Here is a 26,716-nt window from a genome sequence, read left to right as displayed (position 1 = left end):
GAGTTTCAAAATGTATAAAAAGAGAAGGACCTCAATATATAGACACCTTTTAGTTTATTTATGGCTGAACATATTGGATATAAAATTTTATGTACAGTATTTCAAAAGTATATTTATACTGTAATACTAACATTACTGTATTCATCTTAAATGAATGAGGAACTATACATTGACAGTAATTTACACATTGCTCTTATAGTGAAGCAGTGAGGTATTTCTGTATTTTGTTCAGTGTAAATAATATATGTATATATTTTCCTTTTCACAGGTGATGGAGGAATTATTTTTTGCTGGCCTTATAGGGAATGTGCAGATAGATTCTGTTATTCCATATATAATGAAAATGGAGATGGCTGAATAGTTGAGTGGAGTGACAATGGCACAGAATTGTTGGCCAAAGAAAATATAAACTGTTTTTAAGATACTGAGAGTTTGGGAGTGAATTAATCTCCAAAAACAGACAGTGCTCTAGAAAGTATGTGGTCAGCTTCCTGAAGCGTAAAGAAAACAAAAGACATTATCCAAAGTTAAGGTGTGTGGACCTCGGGTGTTGGGGCAAGTCGCACTTGTTCAAATAAATATAAAATAACGTGGTAATGGCCTGCCTGGATGGTGATAGGGTGAGGATAAACACATTCAGAGAAAACCAGTGACTATTGTGCTGTGGATTTGTACTTGATGGGCTTTTCTTAAATAGAAGAGGTCGAGCTTAGAGGTCATTTATTCTCATGTATTTAAAGTTTGCTGCATTTACATTTCTGTCAATGGCTAACTTTGAAATACGTGCTGATTACTGTTTTCTGGTCTCGATTTTTTCACGTTCATCTCCAGTGGATCAGGGTACTTTCATAAGCATTATTTTAAGTATATTTGCAGTTGATGTACAGCATGTTTTTCAACACATACAGCCCATTACTATGTAATAAAATAAGGCTGTTGTTTATTATCAATACAGAAATGTGATTATAGGCCAGTTTTTGCAATTGCTCGTGTTCATGGAAGACATTGACCAGATTACAGATAGGCAACTTTGCTACAACAAGGCTGTGTGTCAGTGAAGCATATTTTTACATTTAAGAATGTAAATATGAGCTTTATTGAGACTTAGTACAAGGTTTACAGTTGTTGATCTCACTACAGTTCATTACTGCGCATGGAAACTCCCGGGGCTTCCATGAATTTAGGCATGACCAGCAATACACATTGATCTAAACAGGTGTTAAAAATCAATACCACTTACTTTACTATACAAATCCTTGTAATTTGGTCAACAGTTGCTGGTCAAGTCGTTATGGTGTGGGATGATGGATGAAAATTGTAACAACACAAACTTGAATAAAGGCACAATTTCATAAATATATACAGCATGTCACCCTTAAACTGAGTTTGGTTACCATTTTCATCAATCAGATCACAAAATTAAAAGATAGGGTCCAGATAACAATCTTAAAAGATTCTCCGAAGAAATTATCATATTTTTGTTTCATACAGGCTGAGAATAAACCCTTCTCAAATTATTATACTACTTGTGATGTTTCTAAAAACAATGTTAACAAAAATGGGCAAAGGGCATACAATATCGTTACTGGTTTAGATATATTCCTGCTCGCATCCTTGTCAAATCATGTGAGTGGAATATTTATTAATATTCAATTTGTGAGAAATGGCATACAGGATGTTAATTTTCACCAAACTCACTTTACTGTCACCAGACTACTGTATTCCCCTACCAAAAAAAGTAAAAGTGGCTTGCAAAGTACAGTACAGTAGTGTTCACTTCCACTTTAGATATGTAAATTGGATGAGAGTGGGAATATGATGTGTTATACATATGAATTATTTTACATCCAAAGTACATGAGGAGATCCTGTTCATTGATTATTTACATATGTTATGCAACTGCAAGGTGTATCTTATTTCTCTTTCACTAATGTTTTTACATATAATAAGGATTTATTATTTTCTTGTAATATTCTGTATATAGGGTGGTGCTTTTTAGTGAACATATTGTCTTCATCTAATTATCTTTTACCAAGATTATTTAGGATTTTTTTTTTAAATAGATGTTACTGTAAGATTATGTCAGTATTATTTGTGACAGTGATGGGTGTAGTTTTATGTAATTTTCCCCCAAAGGAATACTTAAAACACACATTCAGTTACATTGTCACTGTTTAACATCTTTCTGATTTCTGATTTTGGTCTCCTTTTCATGTTACTCAAACAAGTGATGATAATTTCTTCAAAAGCAGTTTTTATCTGTTTATGCAGATATAATTTTTCTTCTAAGTTGCAGTAGAGAATATTTTTTTTTTATTATTAACTGCATGAACAGAAATTTCCTTTTCTTCTTCAATATTGCAATCAAGTTAAAACTTAGTGGAAGTTACTTTATGCAGTTCCTTTAGCTGCAGAACAAATATACAACTGCTCCTGATAATTACTCTAGTCTGGCCTCATCAGATATGTTTGGCATTATAATATTGCTTTAGATTATAATATCTTGCTTTTCTTTTATTTGTCAAGTCAAACTGGTTGTAACGTCAAATGTTACCTATGACTGATTACAATTCAACACCGTTTTAGGAAAAATTACAAAAGTGGTCTGCTATTGTTGTATATATTTGTTAATTGGAACAGCTGTTTCCAATATATTGTTTTTTCCTTCTATTTTTGTGTTCCAAAATTTGGTGTTCTAAGCAAGTCATTAAATGTACAACAGATACAGTAAAATAATGAATACCAGATTTTTTACATTAACAAAGTTAGAGAGTTTGTTTACTCATTTGATAGAATAAAGAAAAATCACTTGCCAGGGACAAAGCCTCAAATCTTGTAGTCATGTCAGGGCCACAGCACACAACAATGATGAATATGATCATTGACTTTGTTTGTCCTGCTGAGTTTCAGTTTAAAAAAAAATGTATTTTTTTATTTACTGTTTAAGAGAGATAACAGCAAAGTGCATTACCATAAAGTTTACACAAATACCTTTCTTACTTTTATAATTCTTGAGCTTTATCCCAGCTTATGGTGGGTCGAGTGTGATACCCCCACCAAGATTGTTAATTTACTAAGGTAAAAAGTTATTAAAATAACATAAAGGCTGCATCATAACTGGTCCTTACACCAGAATCACACATGGGTGAGGTGGCAAAACCCTTGTTAATATGTTCTGAACACTTTTCACCGGTGAAAAAAATGTGCACGTAGTGAGTAAATTTTACAGTTCTGACAGGAGCAGCAATTATTAGTTGTCAGGATAAGGTCTTGTAACCTGCATTCAGTAATTTTGTGAGTGGAGATCATTGCTTGCTGTGGACAATGTGAGGCCTATGCTTTTTAAACATTGTAAATTAATTTAGCCAATCACAATATTTAATGACTAAACTCTGCATAAGGTTCAGTTATTATGATATAATCAAAAATAAATCCATTCAATATCAAACAGTAGATATAAGTTTAATTCTCATGACAGGAGAAGGCAGTGAGCAATGATCATTTTATAGGGAATTTATTGAATGCAATCATGGTTACCTATAAATTATGCCACAAATAAACACTAACAAATGCTAAGAATTGCTGAGTCTGTCCCAAAATATAGATATTATTTTATTCAACAACACGGTGAGAAATAATCCCGGCAATTAAATCATGCAAGGTTCTTCCGTTATATTGAGTGAATTATCAAAAGATAGACTTTCATAATGGAAATGCCTTAAGAAATACAAATCACATTTTTGTATATGAAAGATTGATCATATTTTTGTATGAAATTTTGAGAAAAAAATATAAAAGTTTCTGCTGCTCATGTACTGATACACAATGGAGCTTCTCAGTTGTGGATACATTGTGTTGTGACAATGGAGATTGATCCTTGATGAGGTAATACAAAAGGTTCATGTTCACTTGTCTCATCACATAAAACACGTGAATTTGAAATGGACACAAAAGGTAATGGTAAATAATCTGATACAGTTAAGGTAATCAGGTACAATCTATATTTTATATAGTTGTGATAAACACGTTTACAAAATATTTTGCATTCTGTATATTTTGTGTCTCTTTCAAATGCTCTGTGTTTTTATCAATATATTTTTTTTCATGGGAAACACCCTTGTATATATCATTTAAGAACAACAATCATCAATCGTTTGTCTATTTCATTATTTCTCTATGATGTAATTATGTATTTCTTAACATAAATTTTAAAAGACAGAGTTAACTTTTCTTATCCATTCTTGTACACACACCCAAGCTTAGGCTTAAGATTCCTACATGATGCAAGTTTACAATTCGAAAGCTATACAGTACCACATAAACCATCATATTATGTTTGCTCTCGTAATTTTTCCCCCTACTTTGTGATAAACTTACAGTACAATACTAAGAATGGTACACATGTGACCTATACTTAAGCTAGGCTTCCCATATACACTCAATAAAAAAGTATGTACCACCTTGCCATGAGTAACAATATGAAACCTGGTGCAGAAACTGTAAACATCTACCTGTGGTTACCAGCATCAATTGTATGTTGCTCTTGATTCTGGCTACCCTGTGACAGTAGACACAGTTTGCCAGTGTATAGAGAATGAAATCCCAACTGACATAAGAAATCAATGCTCATTCATATTTCCGAAGTTCCTTCCTGAGTGTTAAACCAAAAACAGTATTATAAGGATGAACAAATTTGGTCTTATTACCATTGCTGTTGATCATATCCCTATCCTCATTTGCCCACTTAAAGATGGACCCCTCCAAGTTGTAAACCTCAACTGGTTTCAGAGAGTTAAAGTTAGCTATATGTTTTGCTACCCTCCTGGCTAAACCTGATGATCTATACCCCACGGAACAATAACAAATAATTTTCAGAGGTTCTTCTGAAGCACCATCAGGTGAAAAGCTGTTAGATGCTGATCCCTCTGCAGTGAGTTTAGTTCCTAAATACTCCATGAGGAGCTCTCTCAGTTTTTCATCACTAATGGAATCACTAATTCTTCTAGCTCCCTGCAAGTGACTTATTTCATATTCAACTTCATCTCGAACATCAAAGAGTATGATAATCTTTCCAGATACATGTTGATTATCTGGTGGTAAACTTTTAACAGCCTCCTCTGAAGTATTGTTCTCACTCAAAACCAGACTGTGGACTTCCTCTACAAGAGAATCACATGCCTTTACAAGTGAATCAGTATGTTGTCTAGTATTGTTAATGTCATCATTTCCCTGGTCACTGCAGCACTCTTGCTTGTGCTGGCCACAAAGAGACTCGCCAGGCACTGATAACCAGTGGGCAAGAGTAGCCGTGTCAATGTGAGTGACGTCACTGTATTTTGTGCGGATAAGCAGAAGAATAGCTTCCATCCTATAAAGTAAAGAAGGCAAGTTAAGGGCCCATAAAAATTATTATAAATATTTACTTACAATCCTATTCTCAGGATGAAGGATGTATCACATAACAAAAAAAAAATGCATTGTTATAAGTGGGGTATGCTATAACGAATCTAATTGGTTCTAGAACCTTGTTCGTTATAGCATTCGTTTGTTATAGGATTAATCCGTTCCAGGCCCCCAAATACAACCACTTAACACTGAAAAATATAATATAAAATTGTAAAAATTGTAAAAAAGTGCATAAATATGCATCTAAACCCCTGAAATAAAGAATATCATTAATATTTGTAATAATAAAACAATAAATTAGAAAAAAAAAATTAAATTATGTTCGTTGTAGGAGTTTCGTTCGTTATAGCATTCTCAATTTTATAGGTAAAACCGTTCGTTATAGGAATATTCGTAGTAGGACCCGTTCGTTATAGCATACCCCACTGTAACATCAACCACTGACTACATACATTGTTATTCATATCTAAAATATGATTATTAATGTTGAACAGTGACACCAGTGATATGTACAGGACTAAAATCACAAATTTACATAGTACAGTTTTACTGGAAATGGTGGATTTATAGAATAAAATTGACTGGGAGATAAAATCTGAATTTGGCATTCAGTAGTTTCAAAATTGGTTGATAAACACAAAATTCAAATTTATTATTGTACGGTAAATACTGTACTGCATAAAGACTTTTTACAATAACTATGGCACGTAAAATAAACCAAACTACGTCCAGAGTTTTGGCAATGCTCAGTGGTCCATTCCAGCTAATATTAGATACAGCTCAGTTATGGTTTCTTTGATTTGCCAGAGCAAAAAGGCAGCAAATTTGCTACCATAAACCTCCATCGTAGAAATAGGAGGGTAATTCTAAATTTTAGGCTAATTTGGTTGACCTAGAGCCTCAAGTATATGGAATTAGAGTGGGTTCCGTATAAAGTAATTTGGAAGCGGTAAGTAGGCCATAGCCTTTGGTAAATTAAAAAAAATCTTCCCTAAACTATGCCTGATATTATGAGACACAATATCTATTTCTCAATGGCTTTTAAAACTAAAATGTGACATACAATAGTTCAGTAAATGTTTGTTTTGATTCACTAAAGAAGCAAATAAATGCAAAGTTAATTGTAAATGACACATTGGATTTGGATTCTATACATTACAGAAACTTGTATTGAAAATCTAGAATAAGCAAATAATTCAGTAATAATTCTAAATCTTCATCAAATCATTAGTTTACTTGCTGCCACTTATCACTTAACATTTATCAAAACAAGAATATCAGTGAAAAATCCCATAAAAAAATAATCATGTCAACTAACAAAGAAACTAAAGGTGCACCCGAGTCTTGCTTTAGTTAATATACAAAAACATAATAAAACAAACCTGTCAAGACACAATACAATTATCTTATCTATAAATTATACGATACACATCTGTATTATCTTTTGATAGTCTGTCTTAAATATGAAAATCTACAGAATAAACAAACTAAAGTAATGTATTGTATTAGACACCTTATCAAAAGACATTAAATAAAACTCAATATTTTCATTTTGAAGTAATACACCTGCTTAAATTTTCCATTACGATTACATAAGAGATTAAAATATTAATGGAATTTATTCACCCATTACGCTTACATCTATTTATTTCCATGACAGATAAAACTAACATAAATCTTCAAATTACATTTAACAAAAAATATATTCTATAAACATAAATAAGAACAAAAGTATTTTAAGTTTTCCTTGAGTCCGGGCCGAGGCTCGAACCCTTGACATATGGGCGAGTTATGCCCGTTACCACTACACCAGGTGATCAGGGGTCACCAACACCACTCCCCGCTACCCTGGAAGCCTCACACCACTACTAAATAGCTATGGAGGTGCCAAGTGAGACATAATGGTAGCAATAAAGGGTAATAAATGAAGGAAGGGTAACAGAGGACAGTACCTGAGGAGACACCCACCACGTCTCCCGCCACCACTGATCATCACACATTTTATAACAACTATATTAATATTCTAATTTTATCTCATTATAAAAATAAAAATATATAATTAAAGAAAATTGGAATAGTTAGGAAAATAAATAAATAAATACTGATTATTAAAATACAAAGGACTAATTATACTGTAGTGTAGAGAGCTGGTGTAGAGGCTCAGTGTATGACAACAACACTGACCATGGCCGAGAAGAGGAAGATCAAGAAGAAGGTTCAGGTAATTCAACAAATTCACTACATACCACCTCTTTTTGCTTCTTAATTTCTGTTTAAATCAAAATAGGGGTTACAGGTCTTCTTATTATGGGTAAAAGTATTGGCTGCCATGTTTGAGTAGGGAGAGGTTAAGGTGTAACAGCTGTTGGTGTGTGGTGCTGGAAGACTAAACTGATACGTCATACGAAGAAGTTCCAGGAAGTTCATTGACTCCTCTCACCCTCTGACGTAACGGTGGTTGCTGTTAGTATGCCTGGTAGCTGCTTGGCTGCTGCTGGGGAGCTGACGTGTATGAGCCACTGTCTGACCTCAGGAAGTTTCATATCTTGTGCTCGAGTTTCAGTTGACCCATATCCCAGATATTTCTCCGGTACTTCACACTGGATCTGAAAGTGTCCGGTAAAGTGTGAAATAGTTTCCCTTCACACCTTTGGTCTTGCATAAGGTGAACTTCATGTCCAAGATTCAGCTCTCGACTGCTGATCAAGTTTAACATCATGTCCAAGAAGAGGCTAAGGGTATAGACTGTTATTTGAGTTTTATTTTAAATCTGTATTTTTAGTAAAGTTTTACTTTTGGATAACACGGGAATCTTGGGACTTAAATCCTTGCAATCAATACTTTTGACAATTTTAAGACACTTTTCTTCTCTGATGTTTCCCTTGCTCAAGACCTAACCTAACCTCCTAACTTGGGGGCTCTGTCCCACTGGACCCTCTGCATATATAATTCGTTTGCGAGGGAAACGTCTTTTTTTTTTATTATAATCTTTGCCACTTATCAGCTTACCAGCCATTTGGGCGCTCTATCCAGTGTTAGTCCAGGAGGAAACCGGGGACCGGGAAACCTGTGATGTTTGGTAGTGAGGGTCACACTGGATAGCACCCTTCTCATGTGTGTCTGGGCCGAGCTCTCAAACCCTTGACATATTGGTGAGAGTTTAGTGTGTTACTTGTAGTAAAGATAAAATTCCAAAGAATCCTCTTTTGTCTGAAAGTATAAAATATCATATTATTTAACATTGATTTTCAGGGAGACTAATTGTTTTTTCCAGCATATTTGGAACTTTTGTACAAGAGCTTATCACTAATGTAAGAAATGCAATACTATATATAAAAATCTGGTAGCAGAGAATAGCTTGTGTTTATGATCAGTACAGTATATATATATCTCACCCAACAGTACTTCAGTATGATGCTATGGAATTTACAGGCTCAAAGTAATAAAGTAAAACATAAAGGTTAACCTAAGGGCACGTATATATTCAAGTATTTTTGGATGGGATTCATACAGGTTTGTTTTTATCAGTACAGGTAAAACATAAATCCCTTGGGAAGTAAAAAAACGTGTAAACTTAGGAAAAGGACATTTTGAATTTCCATTATGTTGTTGTCAAAGTACCACATTTGAGGGAGACTTTGGGGTCATACCATAATGTTGAGCCAAGCAATGCAATTTTCAGTTGATTTTTAGGGTAACTTTCTTGAATTACTCTGTACTGTATAAAGGATTACCTGAAGACTAGCTCCCAACTGTTATTTAACCACCCTAATCTTACCATGGGTGTTAAGTTAGTACAGTATTAGGATGGTTAATCTTAAGGCGACTCCTGTAGATCAAAGAATGTTTTGTTTGGGATTTTTACTTAAAAAAATTGTTGTAGTGTATAAAATCAATATCTTGTGGGAGATCAATTAAACATTTTTTTTATGAATTTACAGAAGCAACAAGCACTTCAGGCTTTTTTTTATTAAGGGGACAGAGGTTATAGTCTAACCCATTTATAAGTACATTATACTACCGGTACTGTACAGAATATCAAATTTATTTATTCCTTGTTTCCTGATAGAGTTTCATGTTGTTTTTTATTAGAACAGATATTAAAAACACGAAATAACAAAACATCATCAAAGTGTAGAGTCATTCAAGACTTAATTTTTTTATTAGGTAAGGATTGATTAGAGTTCATCTTAAAGGTTCAAAAGTGGTACAGTAGTACTTTTAGAACTGTGTGAATGTGCGTGTGCATTAAGAAATAGGCATTGGCTAAATTACCAGTCACGGCAATAGCTGACAGGCTGTTTTGGGATATTTTGGTGGTCCCTAACCTAACATAAATTTTCTGTGCATAAATATCATCATAAGTCATATTTTTCTTTGCATACTACATTAAATACTATTACTTCTATTACATCAATAATGGACCAGTAAAATAGCCCAAAACAGGCTGCCAGTTAATGCCGTGACCGGTAATTTAGCCTAACTGTAAAAAAAACACGTACCCTGTACCAAGGTGTGTGTGTATGGGCCCCATAATCAGTGTCATGCCATCTTTGAATCTAAGAAATTGCTCTTCACCCTTTATGTACAGGGGGTCTCACTGTGCCAAATAAAATTATCTAACATTAGCCAAACAAAATATTAAAAGTGGCATCCCATAGTGAAGGGGTTAAACATGCACTGAAACTCTCATGGATTGGGAGGATTTAAATATACAGTAGTATCTTGTATCTCCCTAACTTACCTGAATCTTTGTTTACTGTATATTTAAGTGTTTGGGCTCAAATTTGGCTTGATACAGGTACACTATACACACTGGTTCTGAAAACACAGCTGTATAATGCCACCTTTGTACCCCTGAAATGGCTTCTTAACTAAGTACTTATGCAGTACTGTACAGTTATTGTTTTATTTATTACTTTTTTTATGGATGAGACACAAGTACAGTATATATTTGTAAGCATGGCTAGAGTATGAAGTGAATGTATGAGATGTTATGTACTGTATACTGTACTTATACTGCGTTGTTTGTATAATAAGTTAAACTCATGTGAATTAAGTTTGGCTATGGTTGGTTGGTTGGTAATTCATTCTTAGGTGCTGTACTGTACATGCTGCTGTTGAAGCAACTTCTTATTTTATCTTTTTCTTACAGAAGTTATTTTTTATAACAGTATCTGAAGATATAGTTAAAGAAATCTGTTGTGACTATTGTTTTATCACAGGATGACCAGGAACGCTCGGGTCCATATATAAAGCGCTGCTCACCAGACAAAAAGGAGGTGATATCTTTATGAAAAGTATTTCAAACATTTTGGAATTACTGAGTACTGTACTCCATACTTGTAGCATTTTGCTTAAATATCTCATGAACAGAGATATTATCTTACTGTTGGCTAAGCACAAGTCTCGGCTTCCGTGGCACGATGTGAATCCCGTCATCACTGATTGCTATGACTTTTTTGTATTTTTTGTGTGTTTAAAGAAAAAAATAATGTGATGTTTCAATATATATATATATATATATATATATATATATATATATATATATATATATATATATATATATATATATATATATATATATATATATATATATATATATATATATATATATATATATATATATATATATATATATATATATATATATATATATATATATATATATATATATATATATATATATATATATATATATATATATATATATATATATATATATATATATATATATATGAGAATGTATTTTATTTTAAGAAATTATCTTTGGCATGCAGCGTGTTATTGCTTGACAATCAGTTCTATAAATGTGGTGTTGAGTCCTGGCACATTGGCAACTATACTACCATACACAAGTGGTGGAATCTCAAGAGTTTTTTTTATTGTACCGTGTATTGTTTTATTTTATTATTTATTTTTTTTTACGTTGTATTAGTGCAATACTTATGATATGACATGGAAATGGAAAATTTGTTGCTCATATAAAAAACAACTTTTCATGACAAAGTTCACCTACTCGTTACTAATAACCCAATGATGTTATGTCTTTAAAAAAGAATTGATGAACAAACTTTACTGATATTTTGTTGTGTTTGTATATGTGTGCGTTAGTCATTGTATCCCTATGTAACAACGTGTAATAATTTCTAGTGAAATATTATCCCATTATCCCTCACTTTATTTGAGTATGTCAAAGGCAAATTCACTTAAAAGAAAGGAAATGTGATTGATTGATAATTAATCTGTGTAGTACGTACAGTATTATTATTATTATATGGTACTGTGATTTGGATATATGCTGGGCTCCTTGTTTGTGGATGTGTTAAGTAGTGGTGCAGATGGTTTTCATGGTACAATAGTGTTATTGGTACAGTACCGGGTATGAGTGTTTGTTATGGCAGTGAAACATACTTCATACAATTATGTACCGTACTGTATTGTATGATTATTAAGGTTTGGAATTTTTTTCAGTGAAGTAGGAATTGCACAAATTAATTTAGAAGTTATTTTATTCAGATGTTTGATATGGCAATGAAGGAGAAAGGGTTCATTCTGTTTGAGCCTTGTACAGTACAGTATATAGAGCACTAGGAGATACAGTACTGTACAGAGAAATTCTTTGCATGTTGACATTAAACAGTAAGGCATACTGTACTGTACAGTATTTGTGGGATATGGGAACAGTGTAGTGTAAAGATTTAGCTTATAAAAATCAAACATTATACAATTTTATTTTGTGGTTTAAACCTTAAATTGTAGCCATGGAAGAATAGGGTAATCTGTGCATGTGTAAGAAATGTGTTTTATTGCAGTTCTTAAACAATATAAAATTTTTGTGAAATTCTAGAGTTACGTACATATAGAATACAGTAACAGAATATGGAGAAAAGAAATCACTGTTTACTGTACAGATTCATTTGGTGGATGATTTTCTTCATGTGTAATTCCATTATAATAACATGCAGTAATGGTTTTGGAACCAAACCCCTGGTGCTTATCACCCCTTGATTTGTGAGATGTAGAATTTCCATTCTCCATGCCTGATAAAGGCTGAGTGCAGATGCTGCTCATGTCTACTTTCTTATACCTAAAACAAAGCATGGAGACATATGCTTTTAAATGTCTCGGTGGGAAATGAGGGTGTCTATTGACGTTGGCTGCGGTTTAAGGGTTAGCTAAAAAAAAGTTATACTGTACCAGGTATGATGGAACTGGATCAATAGATTCCTTCTAAAGTTACAAAGTAAGAAAAAAATAAATTGGTGATTGTGTTTAATAATTGAGTAAATTTGTCATAAATAGGTGTACAGGTAGTTCTGCTATAACGCAATAATTGTGTTCTTGTAAAATATCATGTTATAGAAAATCACGTAATAGAAATAACAGGGCTTATGGAGAAAATAGGGTTAGGTGCAGATTACTCGAAATCGAAAAAATTTAGTAGTTAGCCTAACACAAAGGATAGCACAGTCTAAATAAATGTTACATTCATATTTAATAATGAAATCATACAGTAAATGTAACACTTTACCTTGAAAAAATATGAATGTAACTTGATGGGGGAGAAGGGTGATTTTGAGGTTGATAACATCGAGCTTCTCTTCAAGTGTTATATCCTTTCTTTTACGATCATCACCGGGAATTCTATCACCAGAACGCTTCTTGGAGATATTCTTCTTTACCATATTCACAGTTAATACCACAAAATTGGAGAAATAGTAAGCAAAAATTGCGTTATAGCAAACAAGCGTTCGCGTTATACAAATATCGTTCCTAATTCATAAATCGCGTTAGAGCAAATTCGCGTTATCAAAACACGCGTTATAGCAGAACTCACTGTACAGAATTGGTTAAGAAATTGAAGACACTGTATAGCCATTTCCATAAAAAAAGAAATTGAAGTGGAAAATGAAAAGATTAAATTCAAGTTATTATGGTTATGAAAAATATATATACAGTACAGCTCCTCTCCGACTTACGACCACCTGCACTTACGACCTGCCTCAGTCGTACCAAAATTTTGTCAAATTACGTATTTTTGAGTCCCGTCAGTGATTGCGCTGTGTACTGACAAAATTTTCGTTTGCAATTCACTTTAAAATGGCTGGCAAGCTTAAAAGTGAGAGTTTTGTGGTGCTGAGAAGAAAAAGAGACACCCATTTTAGATTTTCTATGAATTATATAAGCATTTTCGACTTACGACCGTTTCGACTTACGACCTGGATTTGGGTCCCTAACCTCGTCGTAAGTCGGGGAGGAGCTGTACTGTAATTACAATAGGAAAAACCATCAAGTGTAATGAAGTGCTAGTGAACTATGCTCTAATAAATGATTGCAGTGTAAATGATGTATAAAAAAGGATGCAGAGTAAAATTGAAATGTCATGCTTGTGAGAAGTAAGAAGAGCTTGTTTGAGTTGGAAATGTCAAGATGAGAAGTATAAGTGTAGGCAAAGGATTTTGGGTGATTTGTGGTGGCACTAGGAATTAAGATTAGTGAGAGCTTGCTGGAAGGGTGTACAGTACTGTACTGGATGCTACAGTAGTTAGGTTCTTCCTCTTTTTCCTCTCTCCATTAGGATGAGTTGGGTGATAAGCTGACACGATGCCGTGAATAGTAGATTGAAGGTAATTGTGTTGGACACCAAAGTAAATTGATTTAGGAGATTCTATTCCTCATAATATGAGTACAGTACAGTACTACTAAGTTTCCCCACATTACTACTCCTCAGGAATTATTTCATCCTTTTCTTTGCTTCCTCCCTCAGTAACAAAAGATAGAATAGAGTTAGTACAGTAGTTGATGTTTTAACTTGAATTCACATTAATTTGTAAGACAGTTTTGTTTCATTACAATCTATTGTTTTAGCATCTTTGTCAGATAATTTTTTCTCTTGATAACACTTGAGATGTTTGAGTCAGTATTGCCAGTACGATGTACAGTATTGCTTGTGCTAATTGAACTTATCAAACTACCTTATTTTGTTTAATGTTCTCTGCCTTTTGACTGACATTAGATGTGTTTATATGCTTGATGACATTGTGCTTTAACTTCACAATAAGTGAACAAGTCCGTATGTTTTTATTAAGTTTGCATCTTAAAATACCTGTACGTACTTTATTTATGTACGTATTTATATTTTTTATGCAAACTTTTTTATGCATCATCTATAATTGCCACAATGTTTGGAATAAAAAAATTAGTGCATAGTTTGAATTTATTTTTGATTATGTTATTTCATTCTATTTGACTACACTTTACATCAAGGTAATTCCTGGAATTGACTCTTCAAGCACCATTGTCTGCTTATGTTGAGATATTTCTCCACTGGGATATCCTGTTCACACTTACTCACCCTCACCATTGGATATTCCCTTGTGCCTGCTTCTGTGCACCATTGTGGGCATACTTTAAGCCATTCTTCTCATTTTTGCTCCTCCATGTTCAAACTATCCTTAATCACATGGTACAGTAGTTTGTTTGAATAATTTGATGGGTTACTCAGATATACAATAATAATCCACTTCAGTGAAGCCTTTTCTGAAATTGTCTTGTTCATTTTGTTGCTCTTATGATCCTGTATTTCACTAATGTACAACGTAGTGAATTATGACATTCATTTTAGTAAAGTTTAGTTATGGTAACTATGATTTGTATTCCTTATTGTGAAAAATATGATCTAAATTCTTCAGCTTCTGTACCTTCTTGTTTGCTGGGACACTCAAATTTACTTTCTGCTTTGTCTTCTACAGCAAGTTTCTTGTACACCATAATATTGTTGATCTTCACACATCCTGTCTTATGTCATTAGGAACTGTGCTTTAAGTTGTTTGCTGTGCTAGTCACATTGTGCAATTAAGTGGGTCCTGACTATATACTGTACATCTTGATTCTCTCCAAATATGGTGACATCACTGTGCTTAATGGCAGAGTAACATTCATTTGCCACAAGGCAGTGGATACAATTTGGGCTAATAACTGGTAACTGGCAATTTTGCTATCTGTGAGCACCTCAGTCACCATCAACCTATTTTATAATCCTCCAACCATCCTTCTATTTGTTCCTAAGCTTAGTTTGTTTGTGTTATTTATTGACTTAACTAAACAAAAATTGCAGTGTGGTTAAATTTTGCATGTCCCAAGATCTTCATAGGAAGCTAATATCTTTGGCAAAATGCCTCCCCCTCCTCTCCAATCCCTACCAGCTTTGCTCTTTAATATCCAAACTCCATTTGAAAATGAACACCTTGACCACAGCTAGGTTAGGATAGGATAGGTTACAGCTTCAGCATGATAGTGACCAGCTTGTGCTCACTTTAATAAAGAGTGGGTTTAAGATGAATACTGGGTAACCTTGCAGCAGATTGTTGTGTTAGGGTTTAAGAAGTGCGCATGTGAAACAATTTCTGTAGAGGAATTGAAACCACTGTTCATATCTTGAGCATTTTTACCATTTATATTCTAAACTTGATAGCTAATTGATTATTTCCAGCATCTAAATTAAAAGAAATAATAATATCTCAAGTGACTATTTTCAAGCAAATTTCTTTATTATATTTCATGTGTTTATTTCCCTTTACAGTATTATATAATTGTTTAGTTCACTATTGTCGCAACAGTCTGATCAACTGTAGACAATTTTAGTTAAAATTTCAGATAATTTTATTTATAGAATTTAGGATTGTCTGTCTTGTAATTTTCCTTTATGTTCCTCGATTTCCCACATACAGTAATCCGTCTTTGAGTGTAGATGACATCTTTTTAATAAATGTGAGTTGTTATTTCAGGACATTCCAATTCCTGTGGAAGAGAAACCAACAAAGCAGGAATATGCTGTAGCTACCTACTTAAAGAAGAACTGCCCTACAAAGAAGACCAAGTTTCTCAACCACCCTGTTAACTATTTCTATGGTAAAGTATTCTCTGTAAAATCTGGTACATGATGAGTACTTGATCATGATGTTTTCTGGGTAAAATATAAAGATACAATACCCCACTATAATTATTGTGCGTTAGTCATTCTTTAACTGCTGAAGTATTCACCTGTTATACTTTTTTGCTCCGAGGGGTAGACATTTGTTAAGCAGTTCACTTGGTTAGGTTAAGTTAGTTTCTACACCAGCCTTCCAAGTTTCCTGTTTCCCATTTTCGTTAATTTAATTGTGTACAGTATCCTGACATTACATCTGTTCCTGTATGTTTATACTGTATTTTCAAGGCAACATAAATTAAAGTTAAGTGATAAGGTTACCACAGCCATTCTCGGCAGCTTATAGGAAAAGTACTTTATACAATACAGGTTTGAGTTCTGTTTGTTTATTGTGATTAAATTTAGTATTAATGTGTCCCCATGTACATTTCAGCAAACAAGGCTGTTGACACTCTCCTAGACTCTCAATGGGCTACAGGCAAGGACATCCTGTTCACTGACCGTCAGTCTGTTGTTGACTACTGCAACAAGTAAATATTCTTTGTTATTTTAGCTGTACAGTGAAGAAATGATATTACTCGGGCAGGAGGTTGCAAAATTTTATCAGTAAATATTCTGAGAACAACGCTTAGAATAATCCCACCATTACTTGCTGTAACAGTCTAACACTATTGACTGATATGCTCTATCGGGCACTGTCGTGATCTGGCACACTGTAACACTGCTACATTACTCATAATAACTGTCCAGCAGGATATACTGTACACTCTGTAACTGTCCGAGATTATGCACTGTTAACTTCCAGCTTGATACACTAGGTAACAGTCAAACATTAGACATTGTAAAATGTCCAACATTAAACAATGTAACAGTCCAGCATTACAACATTACACTATAACAACCCAAAATTACATATTGTAACTGTCCAACATGACAAAACTATTAAAATCCAATACTACCATTAATTAATATGAAGACTAAGAATACACACTGTAACAGCCCACCATCACTGGCTGTAACTGTCCATGAGTACATCTTGTAATAGTTTAACATTACAAACAATATCAATTGAACAATACACAATGACTTTTCAACATTGCATGTTGTAACTATCCTACATTATACCCTACACTGTAATGATTCAAGAGTAACTGCTGCAGCTGTCAAACATAATACACGCTAGCCATCTAATATTACACAGTGTAACAGATTAATATTACAAACTATAATATGTGTCCTCTTCTTTAACTGCTAATATTTGAGAATACATTTTTGTTAGAATGGTACAGTAAGAGTTCTCTTGATTGTCTGCACATGTATTCTGTATATTAATTGGGAATTACATCAAACATGATTCTTACAAAAGGAAAAGTTTTTGTGCATTAACATGGTATACAATGTGACTGAGCCGATAGGGACAGCCCCTTTTTTTCATCTGATTAAGACTTCAGCTGACTGTCCCTAGGTAATGAGCTAGGGATACCCTGTAGATGGCTGTGACAATTGCAGATGATTAAGGGATGTGGAATCACCCCAAACTGGTGTAACTAATGAATGTACAAATATTACACACTACATTTTGTAACAGTCCAACATTATACACCATAACCCTGACATTGTGTTCTGTAACAGTCCAGTATAGTATTACACTTTGTATTAGTCCATTTTACACAATGCAACAGTGTAGCACTGCATCATCATTATCACCATTTTATGGCCATTTTCTATGCATGCTTGGGTTATCCATGATTATCTGATGGCAGCTCTCCATGCTGTGCAGTTCTCTCTTCAGGTGTTAACGCTTTGTCATTTCATACAACCTTTCCCCTTATCATTCTTGCTATGCATCTCTTGGCCCAATTGGTTTCCATTCTCTCCCTATGGCCAGACCATGTTAGTCTACCTTTACACAAAACTTCACCACTGCTCTTAATACCCAGCTGGCTTTTTAGCTGATAACAGGGTTTCCTATCTTTCCGTGTTACATTGCACATCCACCTCACCATTCTTATTTCAATTCACACAGGCCTGCATATATCATCTGCCCATGTTTTACTGCCATATAACATCACACTTCTCACATCAGTTGTCTACATCTTTCCTTTCATGCAGAGGGAAGGTCTTCTTGCTGTAAATAAAGGTAACAACTCCCTAAATTTCCTCCAACCATTTCTGACTCTTGCAACTGAGCTAGCTTCAGCACCATCTCCAGCACTGATCATATCACCTATGTAGCAGGACTCACTTACACAGTCCAGGGACATGTCCCCAATGTTGAGTTTCTCCACATGTTTATCTGCACATATAGGGCACTTAGTGTCTGCTACATCATGCAATCTGCTATGTACTCCACTGCACTTCTTGTGTATCCTTCCACACTCACTGCACATTATGGAGTTGCTGCTGGAATTGGAGTGATTCTTTGTTTACTCCAAGAACCCTGAACTTCAGTGGTGTAAATCAGGATTTTATTTTATATAAGATGGTAAGATTCAATTGTTTTTAGGATTTTTTTATGTTCACCCATCCAGTGGGTAGTGACCACAAGTGGCCATCAGTGTCCTCAAAGGGTTAACAGTCTTACATCATAAATACTGTAACAGTCAAACATGTCACATTGTAACACCATACTCTATAATTCATAAACAATCCTGAAGTATAATCTGAAACCGGGTTAAGTTGGATATGGTTCGATTAGATTGGGTGTGTGTGTGTGTGCTCCTGTGTGCATGTGAGTGGAAATCTTTTGAGTTTGTGTTAATGAGGAAATTACTTTTATATAAACAAGTTTGAGTTTGTATTTTTGTGTGTTAATAAGGGAAATTACTTTTTATTTACATAGGTTTTTTTAAAGTTGGTTAATTTCTGCTTCTGGCACAATGAAATGAGACAACTTTGAAGCGTTATAAATTTTTACTGAATTATGCAAACAGTGGAATATTCACACAACTCGTAGTCAATATGCTTGAGTTGCATCTGGTGTGTGGGTACAGTACATATCATTCAGGTTTAGACAAGTTTATTGTAGTTTTTGTATTTTGTATTTGAGTTGTTGTTTTTGTATTATTTTTAAGATTAATTGTTTAAATTTTAACATTTATGATTTCCTCTAGGCTTTTGAAACATAAGTTCTTCCACCGTGCCAAGAAAATCCCCATCACTGACCGAGACCTGAAACCCAAGGATTTGAAGAAGAAAAAAGAGAAGGAGAAAGAGGAGAAGAAAAAGAAGGAATCAGAAAAGAAGAAAGACAAGGATGAGAAGAAAGTGAAAGAGGAAGAAAAGAAGAAAGATAAGGATGAAAAGAAAGTGAAGGAGGAAGAAAAGAAAGAGAGCGTCGAAGAAGAGGAGGAGTCCAAGCAGGAAGATACTAACGGAGATAAAGATGAGAAAGACGGAAAGGATAAGGATGAAGAAAAGGAAAAAAAGAAGAAAAAGAAGTCTAAAATCAAGCTGGACATGCATTTGGAACAAGTAAGTTAACGTGTGCATAAGTAGATGCAAAGAGATACATGAAGAGGACATGATTTTAGTTAACTTCTGCCATCTTGGTAGCTGTCACAGTTCATAACAGTTGATGAACTGGTAGTTGCTAAGTCAGTCACACTGCCATGTCAGCATATTTCTTCATAGTAATTACTGAAATGCAAAAATGGACTGTAAATGTGCCACTGTGGCCATGTGGCTCAGCAACCAGCACTCAGTCAACCGTTGTAAATCGTGATGGTTGTTAAAGATCCCAAAAGTGGATGAAGCTTAGAAAGTACATCAAGAAGCTTCTCAAGCCCAGTTGCAAAATTAGCTTTAGTTTGTTGTAAGCAACACAATACCTTGGTGTGAGTGTGTAACAGTAATGAGCTTTTATGGTGAGTGTGTGTCAGTCTGTTATGATGAAAGTTTCACAGTACTGTCGTATATTGAACAAGAAATTGCTAATATGATATTTGTATTTATTTCTTTATTTATTTTTCAGGTGTTTGTTGATGGGAGCGATGCTTATGTATGGATGTATGATCCCATTCCATTTTGGTATTATATTGCCGGTAGCCTCTGTCTGTTCGGCGCCATCGCAGTTTGCTTATTTCCTCTCTGGCCACCAAGTGTTCGGTTAGTTTACGTTTAATCTTGTTCATTGTAGTGTCTGTATGGGTGTAACAGAAGAATATCAACAACTATTATGAATAATTTAAGTGAATATGAATTTTAGAGTCATGGATAAAGTAGCTATTATGAAGGGAGTAGTTAGTACAGGACAAGTATACAAAACTGGTACTGGATTTGATGAGATTGTAAGAGAGATTGGATATGAGAAGATTAGTTAAGAATAGTTGTGGATATATCTTTATCATCATTGTTTTGCAGCCATTGGTGAGTGAAAATATCTGGGTTGGTTCAAACAATAACAAGTTTTGGAAGATTCATAGAATTTTTTAGCCCACGAATACCATAGAAGATTTGGAAATTTTCACTCAAACAATATACAGTACTGTAAAATCATGTTAATTTTGAGGTAAGCATTCTAATATTTTGTCTGTACAGTACATGCAGTAGCAGAGGTGACATGGTGAACAAGGCCGGCTTTCTTTATACACCTTTTTACGAACTATTCACTGATACTAAACTGTCACACACACACACACAATAGTCAATCAGTATATTCAATACCTCAGTTATCCCATCCATCCACCCCCTGTTATATGTTTGATTTATTTTACAGGAAAGGTGTATATTATCTGAGTGTGGCTGCAGCTGGCTTCTTAGGTGTGATTTTGGGGTTGGCAGTGTTGCGGTTCGTTGTGTTTATCGTCATATGGGTATTGACAATGGGTATCCATCACCTCTGGCTGTTACCGAACCTTACTGAAGATGTTGGCTTCTTTGCTTCATTCTGGCCGCTGTATCATGTAAGTTATTTGTACATAAAATTTATAATTGTCATTTATATAGAGTACTGTATGTATGCCTTTTTCCTGAGGTGTTTTCATCTGTTTTTTGTTCTTTATCATCTCTTATTAGGGGGTTTATGTAAACCCAATGTTTGTGTTATATTATTCAGAAGATATGAAGAAGCTTTAATGAAGAAAGGCAGTGATGCTCCTATTTCTCTTCTGTTCTTCATTATTTTTCATATTTTGTTAAAGCACAGTAGACAGCACATTTTTCTGTTATATATCAAAAGTTTTAAGTCACCTTTAAGACAGATAATAAGCAAATCTCACATCACTCTTGCACTTAGCACTGTTAGCAGCAAACTTGCATTTGCAGTATGAGTACCGAGGTGCAGGGTATGAAAAGAAAAAGAAGAAGAAAAAGATTAAAGAGGAGGAAGATGAAAAGGACCAAGATGAGCAAGATAAGAAATCTGATGCAGATGACACACTTGACAGTCCTGACACAGCAGCTGAGACAGATAAACATGAGACAGACATTGACAGGTGAGTGCACTTACAATTAGACAGTGGGGAGTGGGGTTTTCTTTTCTGGCTACAGTGAATAATATAAAGTCATAATTTCTTTTCTTATTTGAGTGTTACTCAAAATGAAAATCAACTTCATCTCTGTTATTCTCTGGAATTTTTAACCTTCAGGGGTGAGAGTTGCAGCGTGTATTGATTTTAATGAGTTGTTAATTTTCCTGTTCTTTACCTGTTGGCTTGGATTTTATATGCATGTTGGAAATGTATTTATATTATGAAATTAGTCTGTAAACTGTACCATGTCCTATTAATTCTTGAATTGATAATTATATTGAGGAAATTCATAACTGTAGATTCAAGTCCTTATTTCAAAGGGCGAGGTCACTGGAGGAGGTTAAATGTAAAATGTTGCTTAACTCTTACATTGGTATTCTGATGAAAGCACAAAAATGCATCGTTGGTACAGTATTGAGGTCGAAGCTTGCAAGAGAAAGTGAGAGGGAGGGGGAATGTGAAAGAAAAGAGGGAGAAGTACTGTATGTGGGAGTGTGGAAGGAATGAGTGAAAGAGAATGAAGTGTTCACTTTTTAGGTGAGAATGAGGGAGAAGTATGAGGAAGAGACTGAGAGAAGAGTACATATGTGGAAGAGAACAAGGTTGTAAATTAATAGTTGACAATATAAACTTTGTACAATTATAAGCCTGAGAGATGAACTCGTATTTCACCTGATTGACAAGGCAATCCCTCAGGTCGTCCCTCTGTAGTTAGGCTATGTGCGCTTCAGCTGTGCCTAAGAAATGCTCAGCTTGTCCAGATTGACTTAACGCTTTAGTTCCTTTTATTTCTTATCCAAGAATCCCCATGGAATATCTTTAAGCCTGTTCACTAAATTTTGTCTCATAACACACTAAAGCTGTTGTGCCCTGAGTCATCTTCCTACCTAAAGTATATTTTATCAACTTTTGCAAATTTTAATGCATTTTGCTTGAACTGTTGTACTGAAATGTAATTTAGAATACAGATAAAAATGTGGAATTTTAAAATATTACAAAAATGTGGATTTATATTGTATGTGATTATTTTTAAAGGAGTAATGATATGTAAAAGAGAAGCTTCTAGAAATGCTATTAGAACTATCTAATATTGACTTTTATAGCTTTACACCAGTATTGTGTAGTTCAGTGTAGTTAGTAAGTCAAAGGTGTTGAAACCTGAGGACTCGGGATTCCTAATGTTCTGACTGAAGTCTTAAACTTGTATAAATTTGAAAATTAGGTTATCCTTCTCTTTAATTCAGATTCCTTATGAAATATTTGTAATGAATGTACCCAAAAAGGAGAATACAGAGACTTTTTGGTGATATCATTATTTATAAGGGGTTCAACAAGCATCGGTAAGATACCGTATACTGTATACTCATCTATAAGCCCCCCTCATTTATAGGTCGACCCTGATTTTTTGATCGAGAAATCGTTAATTTATGATATTCCTCGTTTATAGTTCGACCCACGTTTTTTAGGGTAATGGAACAACAAAATCTTCAGTAAAAACGCTCTACATCCTATAAACTGAGGCTCGCCATGCCTGAAACACGAGTGCCAAAGGCAAATTGTTTACCATTTATTATTACAACACTTTACACTGAAACGCGGGTAGTTTCAACAAAAATATTGTATATTTCCATTCAAATATTTATTCAAGTCAATTACGAGGGAATATTATTGTAATACAATAGTTTTTTAACTAAACCATTGGAAAAGCGATTACGGTAACATGTTTTGAACGAAAGAATGCGAAAGTCATTGTTTTCGTCACGATTTTATCCCACTTTCCACTGTAATATTTACGTAATTTCAGCAAAAATATTACATTTCCGTGAATGTATTATATCAAGCACAGTATGAATAGAATATCATTGTAATATAACAGAATTTTAACCGAAAACTATTAAAAAAACGAGTAACATCTCAAGAACATCGGAAGCTTAGGTAAAGTCTTTTGTTTTCGTCATGTATTCTATCCTATTTTACATTGAAATACATCACGTTTCAGCAAAACTACTATTTATTTCCGAGAATATATTCATTCAGGCGCAGTTTAGGTAAAATATACGTGTGATGTAATAGTTTTTTAACTGAAAACGATTAAAAAAACACGTACCCTCTAGCCCTGTTCAAGGAGAGGACTGGGAGAAGCTGTTTGTTGCTGCAGACGATGACAAGGAAAATGAATTTGATGGATTTTAATGAAAATATTCAGAAATATGGTATCGTAGTATTTATTCAAGTCAATTAGGATAGAATATTATTGTAATACAACAGTTTTTTTTACTGAAAACCATTCGAAAAGTGATTACGGTAACATGTTTTGAACGAAAGAAAGCGAAAGTCATTGTTTTCGTCACGATTTTATCCCACTTTCCACTGTAATACGTACGTCATTTCAGCAAAAATATTACATTTCCGTGAATGCATTATATCAAGCACAGTATGAATAGAATACCATTGTAATATAACAATATTTTAACCAAAAACTATTAAAAAAACGAGTAACTTCTCTTGAACATCGGGAGGTTAGGTAAAATCTTTTGTTTTCGTCATGTATTTTAGCCTATTTTACATTGAAATACATCGTGTTTCAGCAAAACTACTATTTATTTCCGAGAATATATTCATTCAGGCACAGTTAAGGTAAAATATACATGTGATGTAACAGTTTTTTAACTGAAAACGATTCGAAAAACACGTGTACCGTCTAGCTGATACACACAACAGCTGGTGATGCGTCATGCGTCGATGTAAACAATAGGAGGTTGAAGTAGATTACCGAGTATTATATTAAGTGTGAAATATCGAAAAGGTTTTTATTTCCGGTATTTTTTGTAGATCAATGAGAACTGTGGTACCGTATATGATATGATAAGTTAGCCTGTGCTAAGAACTTCAACATAGACTACTGAAAGTACGTTGTAAGGTAATTTAGCCTATTGTAAGTTGGTGAGCTTCATTTGCTGAAGGAACTGCACAACTTTTCATTACTAATTGGTACATATTTTACGTTTCCATTGTTTACTGGCAGTAAATGGTAAATATTTTTCATGTCTGAAGCTAAAATTTGCTCCACGCCCTTCCCATCATGCACGGGTTCAACCTAACAAAACTATTACGCATGTATAGGACGACCCCCAATTTTTTGCCTAAAAATTTGGTCTTAAAAACTCGAACTATACACGAGTATATACGGTATATTAAACCTAATAGACGGACCTCCCTGGTTAAACATGTTCAGTGAGGTGCGGCCATTTTGTCAAGGGTTCAACTTCCTTAGTTACCTCTGTTAGACATTTTCAACTACTGAATTACGCTGTATCATTAGGTTCCACTTTCACTATGACTTCTTAAATGGAGGAAATTGTTGAAACCATTAAAACCTGTATACATATATTAAATAACTTGTAACTAATAGATAGCAGTGGTTCAACACAATTCATAGGCCTAGTTACAAGTCAGCACTGAGGTAACAGCGGTGGGGCAAGGTGACACACACAGCTCACAGCAAATACAATTCACCACCACATACAGCTCACTGCCTAACACAGCTCACTGCTTCACACAGCTCACTGCTTCACACAACTACCCGGCACACAGCTAACCGCCACACATTGCTCCTACACACAGGTCACCAGGCCATAAAGAGCTGTCGAGCCAAAAGTATCTCCTGTAACTTATACAATTATAGTATGGTGGAACAGGACTCAGACAAATATCCTACTTACTGGGAGTCGGTGGTGGAGAAATATATGGGAAAGTGACGAAGGAGTATTTGGGAGAGAATGAAGGAGTAGTGTAGGAGAGAGAGCAAGTGGGGGGGGGGTGTAAGTGTTAGGTGTAGAAAGTATGTATATTAGAAGTCAGTCAGTACTGTATATTGGATAAGTTTCCAGCAAGTTGAATACTTGAGGATTTGAAGATTTGAATTCTGAACATCTCTCTAGCATTAATGAAAGGGATGGTGTATTGAATGCAAGCTATTTTGTTGTCGCTTACTTATTTTCTTATATTTTTAGGGTTGCTGAGGAACAAACTGCTGCAAGTGAGACAGAGTCAGAAAATTCAAACTCGCAGGCGTTTGAAATGGTTGAAAAAGAGGATGTTGACGCTGCAGAGATCGGAGAGAAGGAGGAAGAGGAGGAGTCCGAAAAAGAAAGATGTGTTCAAGAATTGCATGAAGAAAATTTAAAAGATAATATAGAGGAGGAAAAGACCACCACTGATTCTTAGAGAAAATTAGCAGTACTTAAAAAATATTATGCCAGTGGATGTGTGTTCAGCTGGGTTAGTGGTGGTGTGTTCTGTAATGTAGAAATCTCAAGTCTTAGAAGGCATTATATTCTAGTTTCTTGGTTTCCGATATATTTATAACCAGAGAGAAGAATGGCTGTTTAATTATTTTTATATAGGATATAATCGCAAGTGAATTTTATTTTTTGTTAAATCACCTATTAGTTAACGCAGTTTAAGAGTATGTATATGATTATGTAACTCACTCATATTTTAGTTAGTGAAGTCTTAATAAGTTGCTAAATAGGCAGTGTTAATCCATTATTTGATGTGTTGCGGATTCTCTACCAATGGTCAGATGTAAGGCTCGATATGATACTGTATTAAAGCTGTCAATTGTCAGTTAAAGTGGATTCAATTCTTGTGTGTTTTTTAGTTTTGAATATATCATTTACTCTTGTCTGACTATAAAGCCAATCAGAAAATAAAAACACCAGAAATTTATATCTGCTCCAGCTTTCATTAGTGTAAACTTTTTAAATATTTAACCTTATGAAGATGACATGTGGTACTCTCATTACTATTAATTATTCTTGCAATCTAGCTTGTGTGCTTTATCTCTATATATATACTATATAAATTTTTTTAAGTTATTGATGGAAATATGATTCTAATTATT

The 26,716-nt window shown here is 34.2% G+C and overlaps 3 protein-coding genes across 9 annotated transcripts in view; 2 read left to right on the top strand and 1 right to left on the bottom strand.

The window, feature by feature from the left end:
• LOC121876220 (orphan steroid hormone receptor 2-like) overlaps nt 1-4,220 on the top strand; it is a 56,934-nt gene extending 52,714 nt beyond the window's left edge. For all 3 annotated transcript variants that reach the window (XM_042381208.1, XM_042381210.1, XM_042381209.1), the window contains one exon: nt 269-4,220. In XM_042381208.1, coding sequence (XP_042237142.1) covers nt 269-361 — 93 coding nt within the window. In that variant the 3' untranslated portion in view covers nt 362-4,220. The remainder of the gene's footprint in view (nt 1-268) is intronic.
• Nucleotides 2,605-7,755, bottom strand: LOC121876222. 2 transcript variants are annotated; one of them, XM_042381217.1, is made up of 2 exons: nt 7,653-7,755; nt 2,605-5,368 (listed from the first exon to the last, which is right to left on the bottom strand). In XM_042381217.1, the coding sequence occupies exon 2, from the start codon at nt 5,365-5,367 to the stop codon at nt 4,627-4,629; it is 741 nt and encodes a 246-aa protein (XP_042237151.1). In that variant the 5' UTR covers nt 5,368; nt 7,653-7,755; the 3' UTR covers nt 2,605-4,626. The 2 variants fall into 2 exon arrangements, with proteins under 2 accessions (XP_042237151.1, XP_042237150.1); XM_042381216.1 differs by lacking the exon at nt 7,653-7,755 and adding an exon at nt 7,359-7,405.
• On the top strand, nt 7,497-26,716 carry LOC121876221 (translocation protein SEC62-like). Of its 4 annotated transcripts, none has more exons than XM_042381211.1 (9): nt 7,560-7,627; nt 10,632-10,688; nt 16,197-16,320; nt 16,773-16,869; nt 19,453-19,813; nt 20,313-20,446; nt 21,057-21,243; nt 21,605-21,774; nt 25,824-26,716. In XM_042381211.1, the coding sequence occupies exons 1-9, from the start codon at nt 7,574-7,576 to the stop codon at nt 26,035-26,037; spliced, it is 1,398 nt and encodes a 465-aa protein (XP_042237145.1). In that variant the 5' UTR covers nt 7,560-7,573; the 3' UTR covers nt 26,038-26,716. The 4 variants fall into 4 exon arrangements, with proteins under 4 accessions (XP_042237147.1, XP_042237145.1, XP_042237146.1 ...); XM_042381212.1 differs by lacking the exon at nt 7,560-7,627 and adding an exon at nt 7,838-8,144; XM_042381213.1 differs by lacking the exon at nt 10,632-10,688 and having other exon boundaries at nt 7,497-7,627.

The sequence above is a fragment of the Homarus americanus genome, unplaced genomic scaffold (genome assembly GCF_018991925.1).
Source record: "Homarus americanus isolate GMGI-L3 unplaced genomic scaffold, GMGI_Hamer_2.0 scaffold34921, whole genome shotgun sequence".
Lineage (NCBI taxonomy): Eukaryota > Metazoa > Arthropoda > Malacostraca > Decapoda > Nephropidae > Homarus > Homarus americanus.
This window is presented reverse-complemented; position numbering and strand designations above follow the sequence as displayed.